Source organism: Centrocercus urophasianus, unplaced genomic scaffold (assembly GCF_019232065.1).
Source record: "Centrocercus urophasianus isolate 14NV4802_14NV808 unplaced genomic scaffold, USGS_Curo_1.0 seq_523, whole genome shotgun sequence".
NCBI lineage: Eukaryota > Metazoa > Chordata > Aves > Galliformes > Phasianidae > Centrocercus > Centrocercus urophasianus.
In genome coordinates this window covers 59,914-72,991 of record NW_024885115.1, presented here as the reverse complement: position 1 = coordinate 72,991, position 13,078 = coordinate 59,914, and the positions used below count along the sequence as shown (strand labels likewise).

At 58.5% G+C, this 13,078-nt stretch overlaps 2 protein-coding genes across 2 annotated transcripts in view; both read left to right on the top strand.

Moving 5' to 3' along the window:
* Positions 1–215: 215 nt before the first annotated feature.
* On the top strand, positions 216–5,673 carry ABHD17A (abhydrolase domain containing 17A, depalmitoylase). The gene is made up of 4 exons (XM_042835438.1): positions 216–678; positions 2,674–2,868; positions 3,806–3,985; positions 4,763–5,673. Exons 1-4 carry the CDS (start codon positions 365–367, stop codon positions 4,986–4,988), a joined length of 915 nt encoding a protein of 304 aa, XP_042691372.1. The 5' UTR covers positions 216–364; the 3' UTR covers positions 4,989–5,673.
* A 4,285-nt stretch (positions 5,674–9,958) lies between these two features.
* The window catches only part of REXO1 (RNA exonuclease 1 homolog), a 33,073-nt gene continuing 29,953 nt past the window's right edge, over positions 9,959–13,078 (top strand). The window contains exon 1 of the mRNA XM_042835437.1: positions 9,959–10,184. Within this exon, the coding sequence (XP_042691371.1) occupies positions 10,022–10,184 (163 nt within the window). The 5' untranslated portion in view covers positions 9,959–10,021. The remainder of the gene's footprint in view (positions 10,185–13,078) is intronic.

The window sequence follows — 13,078 nt, the reverse complement described above, 5'->3', positions numbered from 1 at the left end:
TGAGGGGCAGCTGTTTGTGATCCAGGCTCTGTGCTCACCTCACCGGGCTGCAGGGCTGCGCGTGGGCTGGGATGCTTGGAAGGTTTTGGGGGGGGGGGCTGAACGGGAGCATGGGGGTGTCAGAAGCGTGGGCATGGCGCAGCCTTCAGCTTGGGATGGCGGTGGGTGGCGGGTTTGCCCGTGGGTTGTGCCCACACGATGCCGTGTGCCCCCTCTCTGCAGGCTGCCTGCAGGCACACGGATGGTGGCCGCCCCGACCCGTGAGGGACAGCAGGCTGCTCCATGGCAGCCGTGATAAGGACGGGACCTCCCAGCGCTGCTTCAGATCCTCCCTCGCTCCCAGCGCAGCCTTGAATCCGCCGTCATGAACGGGCTGTCGATCAGCCAGCTCTGCTGCCTCTTCTGCTGCCCTCCCTGCCCCAGCCGCATCGCCGCCAAGCTGGCCTTCCTCCCCCCAGAGCCCACCTACGCCGTGGTCCCCGAGCCGGAGCCCATCGGCAGCACCAGCACCGGATCCCTCCGAGGCGGCGCTGCGGGGAGGTGGAAGCTGCATTTGAAGGACCGGGCGGATTTCCAGTACTCCCAACGAGAGCTGGACAACATCGAGGTGTTTATCACCAAAAGCAGCCGAGGGAACCGCATCGGCTGCATGTACGTCCGCTGTGTGCCAGGAGCCAGGTGAGTGGTGGGCGCGGGGCCCCCGCCGGCTGCCCCCTCCCTGCCCTGCCCGACCCGGCGCCGCGCTGTGGGGCTCGGAGGTGCGGGTGAGCTCAGCTCCTGGAACCTGTTTGGCTTGTGGCTGGAACTGGGAATGGGACTGAACAGGTTGAGGGAGGGAGTTGGGGCGCAGCCGCAGGCTATGGGGACCTCGGCGTCCCCTCCTGGCTTGCTGTCCTCAAGGTGCCCTTCTGATGTCACACTGGTGATGTCACACTCCGGTTGCGTGCCCAGCATCTGTGCAAAGCTTCTGTGGAGCCCAGGCGAGCCCCTGGCCCTACAGAGACCACGGGGATGGTCACAGAATCACAGAATCACCCGGGTTGGAAGGGACCTCAAGGATCATGTAGTTCCAACCCCCCTGCCTAGCAGGGCCACCAAACACACACATTCAGATCAGGGATCTGAGGTCTGCAGACCTCAGCCAGGAACACCCGCAGCCCTGAGGCAAGCTGTGTTTGCGTGGTTCTCTCACTTACTGGGCAAGGTTGATTTTTGCAAAGACAAGAGCAATAGGATTGGAAGCCAGAAGGGATTTAGGTACAGCTTGCCACAAAGCACCATAGGTCTGTAAGGGAGGAAGAGCTCGATTTGGAATCATTCTGTTGGGAAGGGAGGATGCGGAGTCTGAGGGGCTGTGGGAATGTGTCCGCCCATGGAAAGCAGGGTGAGATGCTTTGCTTGGAGCCTCCAGGAATCCGTGGCAGCTTGCTGGGATCTGCTGGGACAGCTGGCGAGGGGCAGTGCGGGGTGTGGGCCGGAGACCCCTGGGTTGGGTGGGTGCTGGGGGGAGCACAGCAGCTGCTCCCTGCGTCAACAGCACGCATGGAGCTGCAGAGCTGCACGTGCACAGACTGTCGGTGCTGTGACGGCGCTGTGCCACCGCTGCCTGCAGGAGGCCCAGATGTGGAGTGGGGCAGAGCAAAGTTTGGGCTTTGCAAAGCCTGCGTCGCCCTGCGTGGCCCCACGCAACGCAGAGCGCTGCGCCTGCAGGTGTACCTGGCACGTCCAGGCTGCCTGGTGGGGATGTCTGCTCCCGTCCTGTCCTGCTGCGTGTCTCCAGAGAGAGGAAACAGCCACAGGATTGCTCTGCCTGCACATCCGCTGCTGGCCTGCTCCCCATCTGCCTGCGGAAGTGGTGAATGACACACAGGCCCAGGAAGGTCCCGTCTCCATCCTGCTGCTGCCTTCCTGCCAGGGACCACTTGATCCCCACGGTGGGGTGGTCCGGTAGCATCCAGCTGCTGGGGCTGAGCTGTGGGCCCGCTTTCCAGGGCTCCCTCAGCCTGCTGTCCTCGTGCTTTAGCTCTGCTGAACGTTTCTTGCGCTGTAAAGCGTCGTGTTTTCCCTTTCTGCTCCTGGATGGAGGGGCTGAGTTCCCCCTCACCCCGCTGTAGCGCTGCGTGTCCTCTCTGCTCTCTGATCACCAGGCGTTGGGAGCTGAAAGGTGCCGAATCAGAGGCGTCTCCCCCCTGGTGAGGGGTTCAGGGAGGAGTGGGCCGTGCTGCCTCCCCCAGCAGAGGAGAGCTGAGCTTCCATCAGCACGCCGTTCGTGTTAATTTTGATGATGAACATTGTTTTTCCCCTTATGGTGGAAATTTCTTGTGCCTTGTCACTCCCACAATTCACTTCTCTCCCAAGGTCTGGTGTCTTGCCAGACTCAGGAGAGAAAAAAAAATCTGCTGTCAGAATTATTACTTAAAATCCCCGTCGGGCGAACGGCCCCAAATCGCGAGCTTTTTTATTTTATTTTTAACCAAAAATAGACTCAAAAACTCCAAGCGAGGCATCGTGCCTCTGGTTTGTGCTGGTAGCAACCCCCAGCGGCGAGGAAAGTCAGGGCACCTCCAGGGCTGGGACCATCCCAAGGCCGTTCCTCCGTCCCTTTACGTTCCTCCGTCCCTTTACGCGCTGCGGTTTCAGCCCCTAAATTAACCCTCCGCACCACCGCTGCAGGTACACGCTGCTCTTCTCCCACGGCAACGCAGTGGACCTGGGGCAGATGAGCAGCTTCTACATCGGGTTGGGCACGCGCATCAACTGCAACATCTTCTCCTACGATTACTCGGGTTACGGCGCCAGCACGGGGAAACCCTCCGAGAGGAACCTCTACTCCGACATCGACGCGGCGTGGCAGGCGCTGCGGACGCGGTGAGCTGGGCAGGATGGGGGCTGAGCGCTGTGCTGCTGCTCCCGTGCTGATGGTGGTCGTCTGTCGTCCCCCCCCCTGTGGGTGTGGGAGGTGGGATGCCGGCTGTCGTTGCCGTGCTGCAGTGATGAGCACGGAGGTGGCTGTGGTGTGGGGCTGGGGGGGCTGGGCTGCAGGAAGAACCCGTCAGGACGGAGCTCTGGAAAACAGGAAACGTCCCTGAGATGGGCCTGGGATGCTGGTAATGGGAAGGGGGGGCCGGAAGGCTGTTGTGGGGGGTGGGCCTGGATGCTACGGGGTCTGACCTTGCTCAGGGTGCTCAGTGTCACGGAGGTGTGGTGCTCCCCACCGCCGGCACGCACCGTGTTCCATCTCACCCGCTGCAGCCCTGTGCCTCACAGAATCACAGAATTGTAGGGGTTGGAAGGGATCTCCAGAGATCATCGAGTCCAACCCCCCTGCCAAAGCAGGTTCCCTACACCTTACCCCTCCTTACCCCTGCAGGCACTCCTGGCTCACACAGGAGCTGTGTGCTGCCCTGCAGGGCTGTGTGTCCCCCCCTCCTCCCCCATAGCCCTGCTCCCGTTGAGGCTGAACCCTGACGCCCCACGGCTCTTCTGGGAGCCCAGGCTGCTCCCAGAGGCCACGGTGGGGACGGCCCCTGTGTCTCCTAGACGTGCATTCCCCGAGGTCAGCACCGTGTCTGGGAAAACAATGCGCAACTCTTAATTAACGCTAATTGCTACAGTGTTTGCAAGCAGCTGCGGGAGCAGAGGAGCTGCTTCGTGCCCAGCCTGGAAGAGCTGAGGGAAGGCAGAGGGGACGGAGCCCCGTTTGCACTCTGCAGCGTGCTGTGAGCAGCGCAGGGTGAGGCCTGGGCTGCAGCTCCTGGCGATGGCAGCGTTGCTGATGCTCGGGCCCTGCTCTCTCCTCCTCCAGGTATGGGATCAGCCCGGAGAACATCATTTTGTATGGACAGAGCATTGGCACAGTGCCCACCGTTGACCTGGCGTCCCGCTATGAGTGCGCTGCCATCGTGCTCCACTCCCCGCTCACCTCCGGCATGAGAGTCGCCTTCCCTGAGACCAAGAAGACCTACTGGTTTGATGCCTTCCCCAAGTGAGTGCCTGAGGAGGAGGGACTGGGGTCAGTCCTGGGTGCCAGCCCTGTCTGTGCAGAGGGGTTATGGGGAAAATCAGTGATGGCCTTAAATTGCCCCCCCAGGACCCTCCTGCGTTACACGTGGTCCCCATGCTGGGATGCTGGGACCTGTAACCCCTCCTGAGGGCTCCTGGCATTCCCTGGTGGTGTCACCTCCCAGCCATGCTGTGCTTTCATTCCTTCCCACCAGCTACCTCCCTGCCCCCCTGGGTGCCACCTGAGGTCTCTCCCACCAGTATTTGGGGCATTTTTCCACCCACCCTGAGGAGGGCAGAGGTGGTGCCTGCAGGCAGGGGTGCAGCAAGCTCTTGCTTTGCCTCTCTCCCCTGCAGCCGGGCCAGCAGGACGATCCCTGAGCTGCACAGTGCGGCCGGGAGCCGCCAGCCCACGCACTGCATCCCGATGGCCTCACTTGGCCTTTGGGCCCTGGGGACTGGGATGGGAAGGGCCTCGTTGCCAGGTTGATCCCCACACAGGGTCGCAGTGTCCAGGGCCGGTTTCCCTCGGCCCTGCCTGGGTCCCACGGGGCTGCTGTCGTTGCTCTCTTGTCCTCAGCTGTTGCTCTGGCGGCGATCTCAGCGCTGGCAGAAGCTCCACATCCCCGTGCTCGGCTGCGATCAAAGAGCATTTCCTGCTGCCTTTCCCCGGGGGGCTGTGCTTTAGGGGGCAGGAGGGCTGCCTCGATCCCTGCACTCACCCCCTTTTGTCATCTCTCCCCTTCCACTTTCTTGGCAGCATTGAGAAGATCTCCAAAATCACCTCTCCTGTCCTCATCATCCATGGCACCGAGGATGAAGTCATCGACTTCTCCCACGGCCTGGCTCTCTTTGAACGCTGTCCCAAAGCTGTGGAGCCGCTGTGGGTGGATGGGGCCGGGCACAATGACATTGAACTCTACAGCCAGTACCTCGAGCGCCTTCGGAAATTCATCTCCCAGGAGCTGGCCAGCCAACGCAACTAGCTGGAGGATGGGGCAGGGTGGGGGGCTGTCGCGTGTTCGTCCAGCTCTCCCAGCGCTCCCAGTCCCTGCTGCTGGAGGCACGGTGGGTTTCTACAGCCCCAGCCTCGGGAGCCTTGAGCGGACAGTGCGTTTCCTCTGGGGTGCAGCACAGCTCTCCTGCCTCCCTGCGTCACCCGGTGCTGCTGGCATCACAGCTGGGCAGGCTGGAGAGGGCAGCTCGCTCCTCCTTCCCCGCTGAGCAGAGCGGAGCCCCTCCTGATGGTGAATCTTCAGCTTCGGACACGTCCTCATCCCCTCTTCTGAAACAGTGAACTGTTGAATTCCTCCCGGCTGCTCTGCTGCTCCTACTGTAGCAATAAGGCGAGTTGGGCTGGGAGCAGCCGCAGGATGAGCCTGTCCCTGGTGTCACTGCGTGGCGGAGGAGGGCGCAGCTCCTTCTGTGCTGGTTGCAGCAGATGCCTGCTGCTGCTCCCTGCCTGGGGCAGAGCTGTGGCCCCATAGGGGGGGATTGAGGATGCGTGGAGGAGATGCCCCCCACCTCACAGCCCTCTGCTCAGCCCCGCTCTGCCTTCTTGGAACACTCCCCGTGTTCAGGTCCTTTCTGTGACACTCCTTCCCTCTCCGTCCCCTCAGAGCGGGGTGAGGAAACCAGGCACCAAATAAAGAGCTGAGGTTTAGAGTTTTACCCGTGTTGCCCTTCTGCTGGGGGCTGGGGCTCTGATCCCCTGCTCTCCCGGCTGAGCTGTGTGTCTGCTGGGCCCTGAACTCATCCCCAGCTCCAGCCCTGCGGCACCAGCAGGTGAGGAAAGGAGCGTGTGGGAACAGCCCTAAAATCATCTTGCACCGGCCTATGGGGCAGCAGATCCTCGTGTGGGGCTCCCAAGCCATTTCCCCATCCCCTCCTCCCTGCTGTGGGGCTGCGGGCTCATGTGAGGAGCAATAATCTCACTAATCTGCCCTGGGCCTCACGCTCAGAGCACTGCCGTGTGCCTTTTGTTTAGGGCTCAGGTGGGACCACGGGGGTCCCTGCTCCCACAAACCCCTCTTTCCCCCCCCCCCCCAGAACCCCCCTGTGCCACCCACAGGTGGTCGTTAAGCCACGGTTTCACGTGTGCTGGAAGCACTGTGGGCACTCAGCCCTGCTCCCCATTCCCTGACCCCGAGGAGCGGGGCTGGAGCAGCGCCCTAATCCCCACACAGAGGCGTTGTTGTGTGCGCCGGGTGTATTTTTATCCTCTTAGTGCTGCCTGTTGAGCTGTGGGTGCTTTGGAGCAGCCCCGCATCGCCGGCAGGATGCCTTGGGGGGGTTGGGTTCCTGGGGTGAGGGGGGGGGGGAGAAAGGGGGGACCTCAGGGCAAATTGTGGCTGCGTTTGTGGTGTCTGGAGTTCAAAAAGAAGAGCAAAAAAGTTCAGCCCTGCCCCTAAAGTCCAGAGCCAAGTGGGAGGTGTGGGCTGTGTGGACTCCCATCAGTGGGCTGTGGGGCTGGGCCCCATGCTGCTCACAGTGATGGGAGGAGGGAGGTGTGGGGTCCCCACAATGCAGGAGCCAGACCCACCTCAGGGGTCCCGTGCACAGCATCCTCACAAACAGGGCAATGGGATGCATCCCCAGGTGTGGGGGGGGGGGATGCAGCTCAGGCTGGGCTTGGGGAGCCTGGGGGTCTCAGCCAAGAGGGGTTTAAGTCTTTGGGGCATAAAGGAGCCCTTTGATGGCCAGGGCCTGCGTGCTGTGGTCATGGGACCCCGCTCACAGTCCGAGCTCAGTCATGGGATCCAGGAAACCGAATTAAAGCGTCTTAAGGAGCTTTTTTTCCAAGCTCCGCTCTGTTTTTTTTCCACGTGCTTGTCATATGAACAAAGATGGTATAAAAGGATGGCGGGGACGGGGCCCGTAGCGCTCAGGTTGGGAGTGGGGAGGGGGACAGAGGAGGGAGAGCAGGGCGAGGGGCTCAGCACAGCGCCGGATGGGATGGAGATGGAAGGGGAAAGGAGAGAACAAGGATGCTCCGCAGCAGCACCTGGCTCGGCCCCACCAGGTGAGTGAGGCAGCGATGGGGCTGGCAGGGCTGGCTGGGGTGGGGACAGCATCGTGAGCATCCCCGTGCCCATGGCTGCACCCAGAGAGAGGCCTTGGTGGGACGGGGGCACAGCATGGGGATGGGGGTGGCTTTGGGGAGCCCTGTGGGGTCTGCAGGCACGGGGCACCACTCGTGTGCACGCAGGCAGTCACCCAGTGCAGGACAGGCAGGTGAGCTCAGCTGCACAGACTGCACCCACATGGCTGCAGATGCACGCATTCCCCCGCGCTGCCCTTCACTGCCCCACTCCCTCTGCTTTGCTTTGCAAACCCAGCGCTCAACGCCCAACCCCTCGGAACCCAGCACTGCCCACCCCCACGTCCCAAACCAACCCCTGGGCTGCGGGGTGGCCCTGAGCTCACCTCCCGTGGAAGCAGAGCGCTTTGGGGGATCCCCACAGCCCCGCTCCCCTCCCGGCTCACTTCTCTCCTCCCTCTGCAGGAGCGCTCGCTATCCGCGGAGCAGTGCAGCCCCTCGCTCCCGTGAGCTTCCCTTTGTCATCCTATGCCTGAGCGATGCCTGGAGGCTGGGACGGTGAAGGGAGGCCCACGGGCTGCCACGGCCCTGCAGCGATACGTCCGGACGAGGCATCTGTGGGGCTGGGGGTGCCGGGAGCATCCCTGGGGGCTGGGGGCATCCAAAGGGTTGCAGGGATGCTTGATGGAGGGACCGGGGCGGGGGAATGGGACACGCACCCCTGTGCTGAATGGCTCATCCCTGGCCCCGCAGGACGATGTTCTGGCAGCTCTGAGAAATCACCTTTTCTCCAAGCATCGCTCCTCTTCCTTTTTCCCTTTCCCCTTTCACTTTTCTTTTTGTTCCCTCTCCTTTTTCCCTTTCCGTATCCCCCTTTTCTCTTTTCCATTTTCCTTCCCCACCCCACGCCCCCTTTCCCCTCTTCTGTTTTCCCTTTTCCTTTTCCCTTTCCCTCTTCTTTTTCCACTTTCCCTCTTCCATTTCCCTTTTCTCCTTCTTTTCCCTTTTCCTTCTTCCCTTCCCCTTTCCCTATTCCCTTTTCCCATTCCCATTTTTCTTTTCCCTTTCCCTTCCCCTTTTCCTCTTCCTTTTTCCCATTCCCATTTTCCCTTTTCCCTTTCCCTATTCCCTATTCCCTTTTCCCATTTCCATTTTCCCTTTTCCTTTTCTCTCTTCCTATTCTCTTTTCCTTCTTCCCTTCCCCTTTTCCTATTCCCTTTTCCCATTCCCATTTTCCCTTTTCCTTTCCCCTTTCCTTATTCCCTTTTCCCATTCCCATTCTCCTTTTCCCTTTCCCCATTCCCCCTTTCCCTACTCCCATTTCCATTTTCCCTTTTCCTTTTCCCTCTTCCTATTTCCTTTTCCCATTTCCCTTTTCCTTTTTCCCTTTCCATTTCCATTTTTCCATTTCCATTTCCCTTTTTCTTTCCCCCTTCCTCTTTTTCCCTTTCCTTTCCCCTTTCCCATTTCCCCTTTTCTTTCCCCCTTCCTCTTTCTCCTTTTTCTCCCCTCTTTCTCATTTCCCACCCATTTCCCCCTCTCTTCACAGCCACAAACTCTGGTGACACCATTCCTGCTTCCTGGGGTTGTGCTGAGACCGCAGGAACATCAAGCAGAGATTTGCAACATGAGAACCTCCCAGTGACCCAAACACGAGGATTTCCCCTCAATTCTTTATATTTATACACATCTGTGTGTGTGGCTTCACTTTATATTCCCTCGTCTTCACCTGAGCTGAGCACCATGGAGGTGGGGATCATAGAGGCACAGAAACGGCGTCGCTCAGCGTTTCACGCTTCAGCGTGAGCTGAAGTTGCACTCAATAAACGTTTCTCTCTGGCATAAAAATGGCAACGCTGTCCTTTTTTGGGGGGGATGTGGGGAGCGGGGCTGTGGGCTGCACACATGGAGCAGCCCTGGAGGTGGCTTAGGAAGGATGGGGATGGCTGTCGTGTTCTGATGGCGGCTCTTTTGGGGGCTGTTGTTGAGGTGGCGTCATTAATAGAGATACGGGGTTCCGTCAGGGTTGTGGTTTAGGATTAGGAGTTCATTTTAGGGGCTATAGTAGTCAGGTTAGGGTTACGTCAGGGATATCAGGGCTCTTGATAGGGGCAGGGTTGTTAGGCTGTGGTTAATTGTGGGGGTTCAGTCCGGATTAGGGGCGTTAGGGCTATGGGGAGGGTTTAGGATGAAGAGATGGGGGGTCAGGGTTAGTGTTTTAGGGTTAGGATTTGGGTTATTGGGTTTCTGGTTTCGGTCAGGGTTAGAGTTAGGATTAGGGGTTAGGTTTGGGGAGGTGTTGGGTTTAGAGTTATTGGTGTTGTCAGGGTTAGGGTATGGCTACAGTTAGGGTTAAGCTGTTAGGGTTTGGGGCAGAGTTAGGAGAACAGTTATGAGACTTTTTGTTAGGATCAGGGCTGGGGCTTGGATTTGGGTTACTGCATTAAGGTCAGGGTTATGGCTGGTTGTGGGGCTGGGTTAGGATTAGTGTTATTATAGCTTTGGTTTCGGGCAGGGGTTATGGTTTAGGATCACGGTTATGCTTGAGGTTGGTTATGGTTAGGGTTTAGGATCATGGTTATGCTTGAGGTTGGTTACAGTTATGCTCCCTGAGCTCATCCACAACCGCCAGGCTCCATTCTACAAGCTGCTCCCAGCTTCCCATCCCTCACTCTGCACGCATAACTCAACCCCCGTCTGCACGTGGAGGTACACGAGGGCTGAGTGACACGGCGGCCGCCATTTTGCTGCCGTTCCCGCCCTTTTCCCCACCCCGTTCCCGCCCTTTTCCCCACTCCGTTCCCGCCCTTTTCCCCACCCCGTTCCCGCCTTTTTCCCGGCTCAGGCAGCGCCGCGGACAGCTCTGTGCGGGCAGCGGCGTCTCCAGGGGTCCTTCCCGCCGCCGTGCCCTGCGCCTCCAAGATGGCGGCGGTGTGAGGCGGAGGCGCCGTCTCCGCTCCCCGCCCCGCGGCCGGCGGGATGCTGCGGTCCACCGGTTACTTCCGCGGTATCGACTGCCCTTTCCTCACCGCCGCGGAGGGTCCGCCGTGCCGTCGGCCCTACTGCCATTTCCGGCATCCTCCGGTCGCGGCGGCGCGCTGCGGAGCTCACGGGGCGGGCGGCGCGCTGGGCCTCGGCGCAGGTACGGGCCGGGCCGCAAGAACCGAACCTTGCCGCCTTCCTTTTCCACGGAGCGGCCCCGTGAGGGGAGGCTGCGGCTCCGGGCGGTTCTCGTTGCGGCGTTTTGGTGTCGTTCGGGTTTCTTGCCGAGGCCTGGAGCGGTGGAGGGGTGAGGGGCGGCGGCTCGGTGCTGGGTAAAGCCAGGGGGAAGGAGGGGTGTTTACGTGCTCGGGGCGGTGAGGTTCTGTGCACGGAGGTGGGTGCCCCACAGCGCTGGGAGTGCGTGGGTTCACGGCTTTGGGCTCCTGATCTCTGCCCACTGCACGGGGCTGGGGGGATCTGGGTCCTTCCCGACCCCGGGCATCCTATGGCTGCAGCCATCTTCCTCCTGACCCCAAGGAGCAGCTTTGTGAAATAACTGCCGCCTGAGGACAGCCTGTCTGTGTCACAGCTCTATTCCCGTGCCTTTTCCTGGCCCTCCAGGCGCACAGCTCACACGGCAGCTGTCACAGCCCTTCTGCAGCACTGTGGGGCTGCAGGTCTGTCTGGCCTGGTCTGGTGGCTGACAGCCGGTCCTGCCCTGTGACGACCTGTGGGGAGCCCCAGAAGGGCCTCGGTGAGGTGTAGAGCACTGCCAGCTTTCTCAGATGGAGCTTGGCTACAGAACAGATAGCTGTTGTTCTGCTCAGTCCTTCCAGCATCTCTCATTTTCCTTAGTCATTATTCTCTGATCTGCTTGTTTTCTTGCAGAGAAAAGCCTGTGTTCTTCTCCCCAGAAGAATGCTGTTTGCTTTCTTACTTTAAGGCTAGCATGTATGGCCTTAAAGACTTTAAGCCCAAGTTGTCAAAGTTTGGGTTTTTCATATACTTGGAAGATTAACAATTCCTCTTATCTCCCCATTACCGAATCATCTTACCTTGGCAGTGGTTTAATGTGAAATAAAAGCAGCACATCCAGAGCTGTCACAGTCAGACACACACAGTACGATAAAAACGATCTGCAAAGCTCCATTAGAGCTCCTCGGGGGAGGTGCTCCGTGTGCTTGATGCTGTCATTACCTGTTGGCATATTATTTTGGTGCCTTTAAAGATCTGCAGACTGTCACTTCTGGAACGAGGTTTTGCTCATTTTGCTCTGCCACCTGGAACAGGTGCTGCTGCTGCACTAAATAAATCCGGTGCTGTGGGTTTGGGGATTTTTTTGGTGGATTTTTTTTTTAATTTTTAATAGTTTCAGGGTTTTTTGCTTATGAAATGGGGAAGCAAAGGTTGATCTTTAGTTAAAAACCTCCTTGGTGCACCTGGGAAGTTTGCACAGCTTCTCATAGCGAGTAAAAAGCGAATCATAGAATCATGGAATTGCTCAGGATGGAAAAGACCTTAAAGATCATCGAGTCCAACCACAACCCAGCTGTGCTCCCCTAATAGCCCACGGCTAAATCATGGCCTTGAGCACCACATGAGTGGCAATGGGAGAAGTCCTGCTTGTGTTAATACAGGCTTGCATGCATTAGTGCCCCAGAAATCAGTGTTTTTGGGGTGGGAGAGAGGTTTATTTGGCGTTTGCAGCCACAGCTCTGCAAATTCTGCCTCTGCTCAGGTTGGGCTTCAGCCCTTTTTTTCTGTGCTAATTTAGGCCGAGAGATGGGAAAGAAATGGTGACACTGCTGCCAAGTGTTGGCCTTCTGAAGGGATGTGGGGTGCTGTGCAAGGTGCCTGATGTCTGTAGAACGTTTGTGGGGTGCTCTTGGTGTGGCTGAGCATCATTTGATGGCTTCAGATGCAGAGGTGCTGTCCTTCCCTCCATCTGAAGCCGTGCAGACTGGGAGATGTGTTTAAAATCTACACTAGGGGGTGTTGGAGTTTCACTGGCAACCAGGCAACCATCTTGTGGAGAGCAGGTTGCTCCCAGCCAGCAAAGCTGCTTCTCTTGTTTTGAAGTAGCCCTGCTGCAGTGCAATTTTGACCTATTTAATTACATTGCTCAATGCTTTAAAACCTTTTTTTTTTAACCAAAGCAGGTGGTTCCTACACCAAGAGCTGCAATGCAGATCTGTGGGTTGTTTTGTTTTTGGGGGAAGGGGGGGAGAGCCTAGAAAAAAGGATAACATCTAAAGAACCAGCCTGTGAAGCGTATTGATTCCGTGCTGGTGTTTGCTTTGATGTTTGAGGATCACCTTAGGACTGGCAATAACCCCCAAACTCTTGGTAGATCTTGTGTAGCTTTGAAGTAGCTTTTGAAAACGGGAGGAGTGGAGGTGTGATGGAGGCTGGGGATGTGTGCCAGGCAGAGCCCAGAGGGCTGGGGAAGGGGGACGTGGGCAGTGCAGTGCTGTCCCCACTTCTTTGTCACCATTCCGCACTCCTCGAGGCGCGCAGCACTGTAACAGATGATCTGTGATTCTTCAGTAGGGCTGGGAGGTGGGACCTGAGCCTGTAAAGGGCTGGGAATCCGCAGGCTGAAAGTTCTCATCCTGACTGGGGCTGAAGTGCTTTTTCCAGCTCTGAAGTGACTGAAATCCACCTGCTTCAGAGCAGGATGAAAAGCTTATCGAACGCGTGTGAAGCGCTTTGAAAGCGGGCCGTGTAAGTGGGAGGGAAGAGCTGCCTCCTGTCCTAAAAGCGTCTCTTCAAGCTGCGGAGGAGAAAAATAGGTCTGGCTTTAAAGTCTAGGTCCTGAGTATGCTGAAAGGCATAAAAGAAGCATAATGCAGCACTTTGCAAATAGCGTAAGGAAACCCAGCTCTCGGGCACGGCAGTTTTGGAAGGAGCTGCCAGGAGATGCTTGAGAAGTGGATGGGATCTGAGCCCGGAGCAGGAAGCCGCAGCCAGGCCTGCAGAGCCGAGCTGCTCTGTGTGCTGATCCCGGTGCTGGGCTGGGGCTGCTGGGCTGGGGCTGCTGGGCTGGGGCTGCTG